The following is a 15,510-nucleotide window of genomic DNA, read 5'->3' as shown; positions in this document are numbered from 1 at the left end:
TAACAAGATTTTGATGCTGACATCTGCAACATCATGTGATATTTATCCTTCTGATGCAGGTAATTAGTGCTGGGTGGGGACTGTAGAGGCCAAGCAGGGATGGCTGAGGCTTCTGAAGGGAAGTGTGCATTGGGAAGCAGTTGTATGGAATATAGTATTTTAGGTATAATCATGCTATAGATGATTAAAATTGCCCATAATTGTTGCAAGTCAGGAATATTATGCATGTTCTTTTCCTGTAAATATAATGTAGTAATTGTAAGAGTTGTATGATGATAACTGTAATCATGGATGGGAAGTTATCATTGATATCAAGTACAGACTTCATTCAGCCAGATGCAAAGGTCAGCTTTAACCCAAACTATTGTTGAAAGGTCAGAGTTCATTTTGGCTTTCCAAATCAGGTCTGTGGATGATGAAGAGTTGTGAATTCTTCCTGTTTTACCGTGCAGTTAATTGTTTCGACTGTTATCCCTATACAGATGATTTGGGGAAAATGGATTGTCAAATTGTAAATTAAGCAATAATCAATTATAAATCAAACAAGAAATTTAATCTTTTAGGTCCTTGTTGATTATGATACATGATATATCAAATAATACTCTCAACTACTAAAGAAAAGCAGACAATACTTTCAACTAATTCCTGCAAAAGGTTTCTTAGTTTTTCTTTTTTTTTAATTTCTTTTGGAAAGAATTTGCCAAATCTAAACTGGACTTGTCTGCAAAAGAAAACAGTGTGTCCAACCTTACCACTGTGGTCATATGAAGCAGGGGCATTGTTGCTGTACAGAGCTCTCACGAACTTGTTGAAAATTTTAATTCATCTTTGAACAAATAGACTTTGCAATAGACCTAATCAATAGCAGCTGCTATAAAATAAATCAAGAAGAGAAACCTCCACATGTAATTGAATAAGCTGCTTGGTGTAAGGTGGGAAGCTCACCTCAGACAGTACTAATTGCCTGGTCAGCCTTGTAGCTCACCTCAGACAGTACTGATTGTCTGGTCAGCCTTGTAGCTCACCTCAGACAGTACTGATTGTCTGGTCAGCCTTGTAGCTCACCTCGGACAGTACTGATTGTCTGGTCAGCCGTGTAGCTCATCTCAGACAGTACTGATGGCCTGGTCAGCCTTGTAGCTCACCTCGGACAGTTCTGGTTGTCTGGCCAGCATTGTAGCTCACCTGGGTATAACTGGTTGCCTGGTCAGCCTTGTATCTCACCTGGGCCAGTGGTAGTACCCAGTCAGCCTTGTAGCTCACCTCGGACAGTACTGATTGTCTGGTCAGCCTTGTAGCTCACCTCAGACAGTACTGATTGTCTGGTCAGCCTTGTAGCTCACCTCAGACAGTACTGATTGTCTGGTCAGCCTTGTAGCTCACCTCAGACAATACTGATTGCCTGGTCAACCTTGTAGCTCACCTCAGTTCTGGTTGTCTGGCCAGCATTGTAGCTCACCTGGGTATAACTGGTTGCCTGGTCAGCCTTGTATCTCACCTGGGCCAGTGGTAGTAGCCAGTCAGCCTTGTAGCTCACCTGGGCCAGTGGTAGTACCCAGTCAGCCTTGTAGCTCACCTGGGCCAGTGGTAGTACCCAGTCATCCTTGTAGCTCACCTGGGCCAGTGGTAGGTACCGAGTCAGCCTTGTAGCTCACCTGGGCCAGTGGTAGGTTCCCAGTCAGCCTTGTAGCTCACCTGGGCCAGTGGTAGTACCCAGTCATCTTTGTAGCTCACCTGGGCCAGTGGTAGTACCCAGTCATCCTTGTAGCTCACCTGGGCCAGTGGTAGGTTCCCAGTCAGCCTTGTAGCTCACCTGGGCCAGTGGTAGTACCCAGTCAGCCTTGTAGCTCACCTGGGCCAGTGGTAGTTCCCAGTCAGCCTTGTAGCTCACCTGGGCCATTGGTAGTTCCCAGTCAGCCAGTCTGGGTCTATGTGTTCTGTGTGGTTACATTGATACCTCTGTGTTGTATTGTTAAATTCTGGCAGTTTAAATGTGATACAATTGGCCACTCATGAATCTCTTGTGGAGCACTTTTCTCAAAAGTCAAATACTTGATGGCTGCTTGGTGCTCATTCTTTTCCATTTCTCTGTCCATTTGGACCCCTATCATGTTCAACTGGCTGTTGTCACTAATATACAAACAGCCTCAACAGACCAAATACACTTGCAATGAACTACTCAAACAATGTTAAAGTTCACTTTGTTATGGCCGATAGTTAAAAGTTAGTCAGGCTTAGAACTTTTTTACCAGCCCTGGTAGTTGTCTCAGATAGAGTCTACGTGATGACTCCTTCATACACAGCCGCCTCATAAGGAATACCATCTGGTACATTGAGTGTTCTCTGTTGGTGAGAAGATAGCCAGAAGTTCCCATAGCTGTATTTACGTGGCTTGGCTGGAAGTCAAACCAAACATGTCACATATACACAGGAGTCAAGATTTATACCATCAAAGTGATTTTTTTTCAAGACATCACGTAAAATACATACTGTGAGGTTGATTGAGAGTCAAGAATTTCATTGATTTTCTTAAATGTTGGATGTTTAGTGTCAAATGAAGGAAAAGGATACTGAATGAGTCAGTTCCTGGTTTGTTCTAAATCAATGTTGACACAAACTTTTGATGTTTTGTGAAATTATGAGTCGATGAATCTGTACATATACACTGGGCCCTTACAGCATGTACAGCGGGCCTTACAACATGTACAGCGGGCCTTACAGCATGTACAGCAGGCCTTACAACATGTACAGCGGGTCTTACAACATGTACAGCGGGCCTTACAGCATGTACAGCGGGCCTTACAGCATGTACAGCAGGCCTTACAACATGTACAGCGGGCCTTACAGCATGTACAGCGGGCCTTACAACATGTACAGCAGGCCCTTACAACATGTACAGCGGGCCTTACAACATGTACAGCGGGCCTAACAACATGTACAGCGGGCCTTACAACATGTACAGCAGGCCTTACATGTACAGCGGGCCTTACAACATGTACAGCGGGTCTTACAACATGTACAGTGGACCCTTACAACATGTACAGCGGGCCTTACAACATGTACAGCGGGCCTTACAACATGTACAGCAGGCCCTTACAACATGTACAGTGGGCCCTTACAACATGTACAGTGGGTCTTACAACATGTACAGCGGGCCTTACAACATGTACAGCGGGCCTTACAACATGTACAGCAGGCCCTTACAACATGTACAGCGGGCCCTTACAACATGTACAGCGGGTCTTACAACATGTACAGCGGGTCTTACAACATGTACAGCAGACCCTTACAACATGTACAGCGGGCCTTACAACATATACAGCAGGTCCTTACAACATGTACAGCGGGCCTTACAACATATACAGCAGGTCCTTACAACATGTACAGTGGGTCTTACAACATGTACAGCAGGCCCTTACAACATGTACAGCGGGCCTTACAACATGTACAGCAGGCCTTACAACATGTACAGTGGGTCTTACAACATGTACAGCAGGTCCTTACAACATGTACAGCGGGTCTTACAACATGTACAGTGGGTCCTTACAACATGTACAGCAGGCCCTTACAACATGTACAGCGGGTCTTACAACATGTACAGTGGGTCTTACAACATGTACAGCGGGCCTTACAACATGTACAGCGGGCCTTACAACATGTACAGTGGGTCTTACAACATGTACAGTGGGCCCTTACAACATGTACAGTGGGCCCTTACAACATGTACAGTGGGCCCTTACAACATGTACAATGGGCCCTTACAACATGTACAGTGGGTCCTTACAGCATGTACAGTGGGTCCATACAACATGTACAGTGGGTCCTTACAACATGTACAGCTGGCCCCACGTACAGTGAGACTTACAGCATGTGCAGTGGGCCCTTACAGCATGTACAGTGGGTGCTTACAACATGTACAGTGGGTCCTTACAACATGTACAGCTGGCCCCACGTACAGTGAGACTTACAGCATGTACAGTGGGCCCTTACAGCATGTACAGTGGGCCCTTACAGCATGTACAGTGGGTCCTTACAACATGTACAGCTGGCCCCACGTACAGTGAGACTTACAGCATGTACAGTGGGCCCTTACAGCATGTACAGTGGGCCCTTACAGCATGTACAGTGGGTCCTTACAACATGTACAGCTGGCCCCACGTACAGTGAGACTTACAGCATGTGCAGGTTATGGGGGACGTGTGGCCTGTGTCTAGGATTGATTCACTGATGTGTGTACTACAGATCTGATCACGGATGCTCCCAGCCGATGGCGGTCTCAGTGAGAGGGCTGGGGGATCAGCTGGGACTGTGTCATAAGATTTGATGGTTGAAACTCTGGACTTGGCTAAGCTCTGTAGTCAGTGATCATGGTGATATGAGGTTGTATGAGTTGGTGGAAATAGAAAAAGATTACTCCGTTTTACGCGAGTCAACTATTTGAATTATTATAAAAAGGGAGAACAATCATTTTGTACCTTTGTGAAATTATTTTAGATGATTAAAGTGCAGAGAATTGTTTTTCTAGAGCTGCCCTTCCAACAAGGATGCTCAGAACAACTTGCAGCATCAACATCGCAGTATCACGGGAGTGTTTGACGCACAGACATTCCTGCTTGTGAGGAGTTTCCTGTGAGCTGAGATTGTCAGCTTGTTACATTAGAATACTGGGTGCATGTGTCCTCACTGGAGACACTGGCAAATTCCTGTACACACGTGCAATATACTCCTAACTGTATACAGTCACATGTGCAATATACTCCTATATGTATACAGTCACACGTGCAATATACTCCTAACTGTATACAGTCACATGTGCAATATACTCCTATATGTATACAGTCACACGTGCAATATACTCCTATATGTATACAGTCACATGTGCAATATACTCCTATATGTATAGTCACATGTGCAATATACTCCTATATGTATACAGTCACATGTGCAATATACTCCTATATGTATACAGTCACATGTGCAATATACTCCTATATGTATACAGTCACATGTACAATATACTCCTATATGTATACAGTCACATGTGCAATATACTCCTATATGTATACAGTCACATGTGCAATATACTCCTATATGTATACAGTCACACGTGCAATATACTCCTATATGTATACAGTCACATGTGCTATATACTCCTATATGTATACAGTCACATGTGCAATATACTCCTATATGTATACAGTCACATGTGCAATATACTCCTATATGTATACAGTCACACGTGCAATATACTCCTATATGTATACAGTCACATGTGCTATATACTCCTATATGTATACAGTCACATGTGCAATATACTCCTATATGTATACAGTCACATGTGCAATATACTCCTATATGTATACAGTCACACGTGCAATATACTCCTATATGTATACAGTCACATGTGCTATATACTCCTATATGTATACAGTCACATGTGCAATATACTCCTATATGTATACAGTCACATGTGCTATATACTCCTATATGTATACAGTCACATGTGCTATATCCTCCTATATGTATACAGTCACATGTGCAATATACTCCTATATGTATACAGTCACATGTGCAATATACTCCTATATGTATACAGTCACATGTGCAATATACTCCTATATGTATACAGTCACATGTACAATATACTCCTATATGTATACAGTCACATGTGCTATATACTCCTATATGTATACAGTCACATGTGCTATATACTCCTATATGTATACAGTCACATGTACAATATACTCCTATATGTATACAGTCACATGTGCTATATACTCCTATATGTATACAGTCACATGTGCAATATACTCCTATATGTATACAGTCACATGTGCTATATACTCCTATATGTATACAGTCACATGTGCTATATACTCCTATATGTATACAGTCACATGTGCAATATACTCCTATATGTATACAGTCACATGTGCAATATACTCCTATATGTATACAGTCACATGTGCTATATACTCCTATATGTATACAGTCACATGTGAATGGGGTGTACACAAGTATTTCACTTGCCCCCGGAGTATATACTTACTTCGTCATGACATTCACCTGATGAAGGAGTAAGTATATACTCCGAAATGTTGTGTTCCTCATAATAAAGAAGTTGACATCTATAAATTTCCTTTCAGTCACTTCTAAATGCCTTTCAAACACTTCACAGATTTATCCATTTAATATTCTTGCCAAATGAAATAAGGAAACTTTGGAAACAGAATTTTCTGTTGACATTTGTTTTCACCAGCAGTTTTAATAGCTAATCTGAATAACACGCATGATCATAGCATGGGGACAGTTGGGCATTACTAGCGAACTGAGGTCAAGAGGCTGAAGATGTTTTGCCTCTGGTTGCATGGCATAATGACAAGGTAGACTGGGAAACTGTTTGATCTTTGTAGTGTGGTAGTTTTTCTCTCTGTGTAATGAATACATGCAGTACTTATTCTAACAAGCATTTCATCTTGTAAGGTTTCTTACGTTCAGTTGTTGCCTGGGGTGATGAAGTCCTGCCTGCACCCGGGGTCAGCGCTGTAGTTAATGTGAGGCTTCAACATGTCAGCTTTCATTACAGGTACCATCTATTCTAAAATTAGAAGAAGAAAATTAGTTTTCCGTGTCTTCCATTTTGCCTATTTCCATGTTTATTTATACATGTGATATTAAATACACACAGGCCTGAGAACCTCATTCTTTGATTCCTGGTGATAAAGACCAGCAAAATAGATAACATATTACTTTTTATTTCAAAGGAAATTTTTTTTTCAATCATAAAACTTCTGAGGTGAATGCTGTAAGGATACAATATAACACAGATTCAGCATTCCTCCACAGGACTCCAGCACCCTGTCAAGAGGGGAGCCGCTCATTCACTGTTTAAGGCAGAGTTAACATGAGGTGCACTTCATGCACACATGGACACTTCAGTCTCTGTATGCAGCAGCACATCAGGGAAAAGAAAATGTCTCAAACTTCAGGCGATGTGGTCTCACTCAAAAAGTGGTTTTGTTTCCATTTGAAGTTTGCTGCTTAGAATGCACTAATGAAATATTTTCCATCTTTGTTAGAAAATAAAACAAATGGCGGCTAGTAATAATACCAGGGACGTAAGACAGTTTTGCCAAGGCTATTATATCTTGTCTATTGAATGGATGTTCATGGGAAATTAACACAAATGTACAAGTGTTAGTTGTAGAATTTAGACTGTACAATACCGACTGTTGGCTGGAGATGTTTTGTTTCAAGTGTCATCAGCTATTCTTTAGTGAAAGTAGCTATTTCACCTGATACCTGTGGTCGACGAACATGTACGTGAAGTAGCAGAAGGCATCTGGCTCACCCAGGATCTGGTGAAATGACAAGTAAAACCCTAAACTTGTATTTATTTTATCAGATATTATTACTTTTTTCAGATCTCAACCATGGTTCATTCATGACACTAACAGTGCAGTTTAAATCGTGGGTGGAGTCTTTACGAACACTGTGATTGGATACTGTAAGTGATTGACAGCTAAGGCCAACAAATCAGCATCATGGGAGAGATAGCCCCCTGGAATCCCATGCAGTTCATCTTCATATCGTTTTTCACATGCTACCTGTCATTCATGAGGCCCCCAGAAGGTAAGTCACGTGATCAGGTCATGTGACCCTGTAGTGATCTTACTCCTTTAATGCTTCTAAATAAAAAGCTGCTACATTATTTACAACGAGTGTAAAAGTTTAAAGGCCGAAAACTTGATGAACAAATACTTGGAGAGTGTACTGTAATATTCAGTAATATCAACACATCTTGATTTTTACACTACTTGTGTACTGTCATGTCATGTCTAGCATGTCACAATGTTGTAATAGTGGTGTGCACTTAAGAATAAAACATCAAAGCCTGCTTCATTTTCTCGAGGGAAGTCAGCTTGTCAGGATTGTCTGCTAATCAATACTTGGATGAATAGGCACAGAGGGTTGTGTCTACAGCATGTGATGTTGTTTCAGGGGGGATGTCGGTGATTGCACTGTACCTGCTGACGTTCTTCATCTGCACCCCAGCCCTGTACATCCAGCTGAAGCTGGGCGGTTACCTGCAGAAGGGCATTGTGGGTATCTTCTCCATGTTCTTCCCAATCTGGAAAGGTAGGTGTATCCAACATGAACGCTCTACATCTCTGCCTTGTACCGTCCCTCTACATCTCTGCCGAGTACCGTCCCTCTACATCTCTGCAGTGTACCATCACTCTACACTTCTGCCGTGTACCGTCCTTCTACAATTCTGCCATGTACCATCCCTCTACATCTCTGCCATGTACCGCCCCTCTACACTTCTGCCGTGTACTGTCCCTCTACATCTCTGCAGTGTACCATCCCTCTACACTTCTGCCGTGTACCGTCCTTCTACAATTCTGCCATGTACCATCCCTCTACACTTCTGCCGTGTACTGTCCCTCTACATCTCTGCCGTGTACTGTCCCTCTACATTTCTGCCGTGTACCGCCCCTCTACATCTCTGCCGTGTACCGCCCCTCTACATCTCTGCCGTGTATCGTCCCTCTACATTTCTGCCGTGTACCGCCCCTCTACATTTCTGCCGTGTACCGCCCCTCTACATCTCTGCCGTGTACCGCCCCTCTACACTTCTGCCATGCACCGTCCCTCTACATCTCTGCCGTGTACTGTCCCTCTACATCTCTGCCGTGTACCGTCCCTCTACATCTCTGCCGTGTACCGTCCCTCTACATCTCTCCCACGTACCATCCCTCTACATCTCTGCCGTGTACCGTCCCTCTACATTTCTGCCGTGTACCGTCCCTCTACATCTCTGCCGTGTACCGTCCCTCTACATTTCTGCCGTGTACCGCCCCTCTACATCTCTGCCGTGTACCGTCCCTCTACATCTCTGCCGTGTACCGCCCCTCTACATCTCTGCCTTGTACCGTCACTCTACATCTCTGCCGAGTACCGTCCCTCTACATCTCTGCAGTGTACCGTCCCTCTACACCTCTGCCAAGTACCGTCCCTCTACATCTCTGCAGTGTACCGTCCCTCTACACTTCTGCCAAGTACCGCCGTGTACCTCCCCTCTACATTTCTGCCGTGTACCGTCCCTCTACATTTCTGCCGTGTACCGCCCCTCTACATCTCTGTTGTGTACCGTCCCTCTACATCTCTGCCGTGTACCGTCCCTCTACATCTCTGCCGTGTACCGTTCTTCTACATCTCTGCAGTGTACCGTCCCTCTACATCTCTGCCGTGTACCGTCCCTCTACATTTCTGCCATGTACTGTCCCTCTACATCTCTGCCGTGTACCGTCCCTCTACATTTCTGCCGTGTACCGCCCCTCTACATCTCTGCCGTGTACCGTCCCTCTACATTTCTGCCGTGTACTGTCCCTCTACATCTCTGCCGTGTACCGTCCTTCTACATCTCTGCCGTGTACCGTCCCTCTACATCTCTGCCGTGTACCGTCCCTCTACATCTCTGCCATGTACCATCCCTCTACACTTCTGCCGTGTACTGTCCCTCTACATCTCTGCCGTGTACCATCCCTCTAAATTTCGGCCGTGTACCGTCCCTCTACACTTCTGCCAAGTACCGTCCCTTTACATCTCTGCCGTGTACTGTCCCTCTACATCTCTGCCGTGTACCGTCCCTCCACATATCTGCCCTGTCTCTCCACATCTCTGCCCTGTCTCTCCACATCTCTGCCCTGTCTCTCCACGTCCCTGCCCTGTCTCTCCACATCTCTGACCTGTATCTCCACATCCCTGCCCTGTCTCTCCACATCTCTGACCTGTATCTCCACATCTCTGCCCTGTACTTCCACATCTCTGCCCTGTCTCTCCACATCACTGACCTGTATCTCCACATCTCTGCCGTGTCTCTCCACATCTCTGCCCTGTCTCTCCACATCTCTGACCTGTATCTCCACATCTCTGCCCTGTACTTCCACATCTCTGCCCTGTCTCTCCACATCTCTGCCCTGTATCTCCACATCTCTGCCCTGTCTCTCCACATCCCCGCCCTGTCTCTCCACATCTCTGACCTGTATCTGCACATCTCTGACCTGTATCTCCACATCTCTGCCCTGTATCTCTACATCTCTGACCTGTATCTCCACATCTCTGCCCTGTCTCTCCACATCTCTGCCCTGTATCTCTACATCTCTGCCCTGTATCTCTTCATCTCTGCCCTGTCTCTCCACATCCCTGCCCTGTATCTCTACATCTCTGCCCTGTCTCTCCACACCTCTGCCCTGTCTCTCCACATCCCTGCCCTGTATCTCTACATCTCTGCCCTGTATCTCTTCATCTCTGCCCTGTCTCTCCACATCTCTGCCCTGTCTCTCCACATCTCTGCCCTGTATCTCTACATCTCTGCCCTGTATCTCTTCATCTCTGCCCTGTCTCTCCACATCTCTGCCCTGTCTCTCCACATCCCTGCCCTGTATCTCTACATCTCTGCCCTGTATCTCTTCATCTCTGCCCTGTCTCTCCACATCTCTGCCCTGTCTCTCCACATCCCTGCCCTGACTCTCCACATCTCTGACCTGTATCTGCACATCTCTGACCTGTATCTCTTCATCTCTGCCCTGTATCTCTACATCTCTGCCCTGTATCTCCACATCTCTGCCCTGTCTCTCCACATCTCTGCCCTGTATCTCCACATCTCTGCCCTGTCTCTCCACATCCCTGCCCTGTCTCTCCACATCTCTGACCTGTATCTCCACATCTCTGACCTGTATCTCTTCATCTCTGCCCTGTCTCTCCACATCCCTGCCCTGTCTCTCCACACCTCTGACCTGTATCTGCACATCTCTGCCCTGTCTCTCCACATCCCTGCCCTGTCTCTCCACATCTCTGCCCTGTCTCTCCACATCCCTGCCCTGTCTCTCCACATCTCTGCCCTGTCTCTCCACATCTCTGCCCTGTCTCTCCACATCCCTGCCCTGTCTCTCCACATCTCTGCCCTGTATCTCTACATCTCTGCCCTGTATCTCTTCATCTCTCCCCTGTCTCTCCACATCTCTGCCCTGTCTCTCCACATCCCTGCCCTGTATCTCTACATCTCTGCCCTGTATCTCTTCATCTCTGCCCTGTCTCTCCACATCTCTGCCCTGTCTCTCCACATCCCTGCCCTGTCTCTCCACATCTCTGACCTGTATCTGCACATCTCTGACCTGTATCTCTTCATCTCTGCCCTGTATCTCTACATCTCTGCCCTGTATCTCCACATCTCTGCCCTGTCTCTCCACATCTCTGCCCTGTATCTCCACATCTCTGCCCTGTCTATCCACATCCCTGCCCTGTCTCTCCACATCTCTGACCTGTATCTGCACATCTCTGACCTGTATCTCTTCATCTCTGCCCTGTCTCTCCACATCTCTGACCTGTATCTGCACATCTCTGACCTGTATCTCTTCATCTCTGCCCTGTCTCTCCACATCTCTGCCCTGTCTCTCCACATCTCTGCCCTGTATCTCTTCATCTCTGCCCTGTATCTCCACATCTCTGCCCTGTATCTCTACATCTCTGCCCTGTATCTCTTCATCTCTGCCCTGTATCTCTTCATCTCTGCCCTGTATCTCTTCATCTCTGCCCTGTCTCTCCACATCTCTGCCCTGTATCTCTTCATCTCTGCCCTGTCTCTCCACATCTCTGCCCTGTCTCTCCACATCCCTGCCCTGTCTCTCCACATCTCTGACCTGTATCTGCACATCTCTGACCTGTATCTCTTCATCTCTGCCCTGTATCTCTACATCTCTGCCCTGTATCTCCACATCTCTGCCCTGTCTCTCCACATCTCTGCCCTGTATCTCCACATCTCTGCCCTGTCTCTCCACATCCCTGCCCTGTCTCTCCACATCTCTGACCTGTATCTCCACATCTCTGACCTGTATCTCTTCATCTCTGCCCTGTCTCTCCACATCCCTGCCCTGTCTCTCCACACCTCTGACCTGTATCTGCACATCTCTGCCCTGTCTCTCCACATCCCTGCCCTGTCTCTCCACATCTCTGCCCTGTCTCTCCACATCCCTGCCCTGTCTCTCCACATCTCTGCCCTGTCTCTCCACATCTCTGCCCTGTCTCTCCACATCCCTGCCCTGTCTCTCCACATCTCTGCCCTGTATCTCTACATCTCTGCCCTGTATCTCTTCATCTCTGCCCTGTCTCTCCACATCTCTGCCCTGTCTCTCCACATCCCTGCCCTGTATCTCTACATCTCTGCCCTGTATCTCTTCATCTCTGCCCTGTCTCTCCACATCTCTGCCCTGTCTCTCCACATCCCTGCCCTGTCTCTCCACATCTGTGACCTGTATCTGCACATCTCTGACCTGTATCTCTTCATCTCTGCCCTGTATCTCTACATCTCTGCCCTGTATCTCCACATCTCTGCCCTGTCTCTCCACATCTCTGCCCTGTATCTCCACATCTCTGCCCTGTCTATCCACATCCCTGCCCTGTCTCTCCACATCTCTGACCTGTATCTGCACATCTCTGACCTGTATCTCTTCATCTCTGCCCTGTCTCTCCACATCTCTGACCTGTATCTGCACATCTCTGACCTGTATCTCTTCATCTCTGCCCTGTCTCTCCACATCTCTGACCTGTATCTGCACATCTCTGACCTGTATCTCTTCATCTCTGCCCTGTCTCTCCACATCTCTGCCCTGTCTCTCCACATCCCTGCCCTGTATCTCTTCATCTCTGCCCTGTATCTCTTCATCTCTGCCCTGTATCTCTTCATCTCTGCCCTGTCTCTCTTCATCTCTGCCCTGTATCTCTTCATCTCTGCCCTGTATCTCTTCATCTCTGCCCTGTATCTCTTCATCTCTGCCCTGTATCTCTACATCTCTGCCCTGTATCTCTTCATCTCTGCCCTGTATCTCCACATCTCTGCCCTGTCTCTCCACATCTCTGCCCTGTATCTCTTCATCTCTGCCCTGTATCTCCACATCTCTGCCCTGTATCTCTACATCTCTGCCCTGTATCTCTTCATCTCTGCCCTGTATCTCTTCATCTCTGCCCTGTATCTCCACATCTCTGCCCTGTCTCTCCACATCCCTGCCCTGTCTCTCCACATCTCTGCCCTGTATCTCTACATCTCTGCCCTGTATCTCTTCATCTCTGCCCTGTATCTCTTCATCTCTGCCCTGTATCTCTTCATCTCTGACCTGTCTCTCTACATCTCTGCCCTGTATCTCTTCATCTCTGCCCTGTATCTCTTCATCTCTGCCCTGTATCTCTTCATCTCTGCCCTGTATCTCTACATCTCTGCCCTGTATCTCTTCATCTCTGCCCTGTATCTCTTCATCTCTGCCCTGTATCTCTTCATCTCTGACCTGTCTCTCTACATCTCTGCCCTGTATCTCTTCATCTCTGCCCTGTATCTCTACATCTCTGCCCTGTATCTCTTCATCTCTGCCCTGTCTCTCCACATCTCTGCCCTGTCTCTCTACCTCTGTGCCCTGTCTCTCCACATCTCCGCCCTGTCTCTCCACATCTCTGCCCTGTCTCTCCACATCTCTGCCCTGTCTCTCCACATCTCTGCCCTGTATCTCTACCTCTGTGCCCTGTGTTGTAGGTGTGGGTGTGGTGGCTGTGATAGATCTGCCCTGTCTCTCCACATCCCTGCCCTGTCTCTCTACCTCTGTGCCCTGTGTTGTAGGTGTGGGTGTGGTGGCTGTGATAGATCTGCCCTGTCTCTCCACATCCCTGCCCTGTCTCTCTACCTCTGTGCCCTGTGTTGTAGGTGTGGGTGTGGTGGCTGTGATAGATCTGCCCTGTCTCTCCACATCCCTGCCCTGTCTCTCTACCTCTGTGTCCTGTGTTGTAGGTGTGGGTGTGGTGGCTGTGATAGATCTGCCCTGTCTCTCCACATCCCTGCCCTGTCTCTCTACCTCTGTGCCCTGTGTTGTAGGTGTGGGTGTGGTGGCTGTGATAGATCTGCCCTGTCTCTCCACATCCCTGCCCTGTCTCTCTACCTCTGTGCCCTGTGTTGTAGGTGTGGGTGTGGTGGCTGTGATAGATCTGCCCTGTCTCTCCACATCCCTGCCCTGTCTCTCTACCTCTGTACCCTGTGTTGTAGGTGTGGGTGTGGTGGCTGTGATAGATCTGCCCTGTCTCTCCACATCCCTGCCCTGTCTCTCTACCTCTGTGCCCTGTGTTGTAGGTGTGGGTGTGGTGGCTGTGATAGATCTGCCCTGTCTCTCTACCTCTGTGCCCTGTCTCTCTACCTCTGTGCCCTGTGTTGTAGGTGTGGGTGTGGTGGCTGTGATAGATCTGCCCTGTCTCTCTACCTCTGTGCCCTGTCTCTCTACCTCTGTGCCCTGTGTTGTAGGTGTGGGTGTGGTGGCTGTGATAGATCTGCCCTGTCTCTCTACCTCTGTGCCCTGTCTCTCTACCTCTGTGCCCTGTGTTGTAGGTGTGGGTGTGGTGGCTGTGATAGATCTGCCCTGTCTCTCTACCTCTGTGCCCTGTCTCTCTACCTCTGTGCCCTGTGTTGTAGGTGTGGGTGTGGTGGCTGTGATAGATCTGCCCTGTCTCTCTACCTCTGTGCCCTGTGTTGTAGGTGTGGGTGTGGTGGCTGTGATAGATCTGCCCTGTCTCTCTACCTCTGTGCCCTGTCTCTCTACCTCTGTGCCCTGTGTTGTAGGTGTGGGTGTGGTGGCTGTGATAGATCTGCCCTGTCTCTCTACCTCTGTGCCCTGTGTTGTAGGTGTGGGTGTGGTGGCTGTGATAGATCTGCCCTGTATCTCCACCTCTGTGCCCTGTGTTGTAGGTGTGGGTGTGGTGGCTGTGATAGATCTGCTGTTAAGACTCACCAACCTCGCCCCCATTGTTGCCCAGTTTGGCACCTATGCCTTCATCGCCATCTCGGAGCAGCCATACGTGTGGGGCAACTGTAAGACAATAATCGACCAACCTTTCTGCTATGATGGCCATTCAGAGGTGAAGTAAGTAACCGTGGTAACAGACACAAATACAACTCCAACAAACAGAGAATAACAGCTATGATGAATTGTGAATTATCTGTAGTCAATGGTCATTTGAAGCTGGCACCTATTAGTAATTCCAAGGTTTATTTTTTAGAATGGAACGATGTTAATCCAGATTCTCAACAGTAAGATCACCCAAGTCCACATCAACAAATGATCCATATAGTGAATTTATTTGTGTGAACTGATCGTCAGTACAAACATTTGGTTTGGGATTCAGATTGAACCTTTTATGTCATACTTAGACTTCATCATGTCAAATATAATATCATGTCATAAGTTTAGTTTTCAGTTAAATGAGCATGTCAAATAATTTTCTAAACTATTTAAAAGACTTTTTAACTTATATATTTGTCATTTTCAGTGTGTTAAAAAGAGCTTGTACTTTTGCAGAATTTTAAACAACATGAAATCCTACCACAGAGCGGAGGAGTTGTTTTACAAGTAAGTCAGGTGCCACTGCAGGGGTGATACAACAGCCAAGGGGAGACAACTAATGGATTGTCTCCCT

At 46.9% G+C, this 15,510-nt stretch overlaps 1 protein-coding gene across 7 annotated transcripts in view; it reads left to right on the top strand.

Annotated features, from left to right (window-relative positions):
- LOC139461041 (sodium-dependent proline transporter-like) overlaps positions 1-15,510 on the top strand; it is a 97,784-nt gene that overhangs the window by 57,965 nt on the left and 24,309 nt on the right. For all 7 annotated transcript variants that reach the window (XR_011652868.1, XR_011652867.1, XR_011652866.1 and 4 more), the window contains 4 exons: positions 7,425-7,632; positions 8,002-8,139; positions 14,783-14,957; positions 15,393-15,443. Coding sequence is in view for 4 of the 7 variants with exons in the window: in XM_071242542.1 (XP_071098643.1) it covers positions 7,545-7,632; positions 8,002-8,139; positions 14,783-14,957; positions 15,393-15,443 (452 nt within the window). In the remaining 3 variants the exon portion in view is untranslated. The remainder of the gene's footprint in view (positions 1-7,424; positions 7,633-8,001; positions 8,140-14,782; positions 14,958-15,392; positions 15,444-15,510) is intronic.

Source organism: Haliotis cracherodii, unplaced genomic scaffold (genome assembly GCF_022045235.1).
Source record: "Haliotis cracherodii isolate W230 unplaced genomic scaffold, xgHalCrac1.p SCAF_14, whole genome shotgun sequence".
Lineage (NCBI taxonomy): Eukaryota > Metazoa > Mollusca > Gastropoda > Lepetellida > Haliotidae > Haliotis > Haliotis cracherodii.
This window is presented reverse-complemented; position numbering and strand designations above follow the sequence as displayed.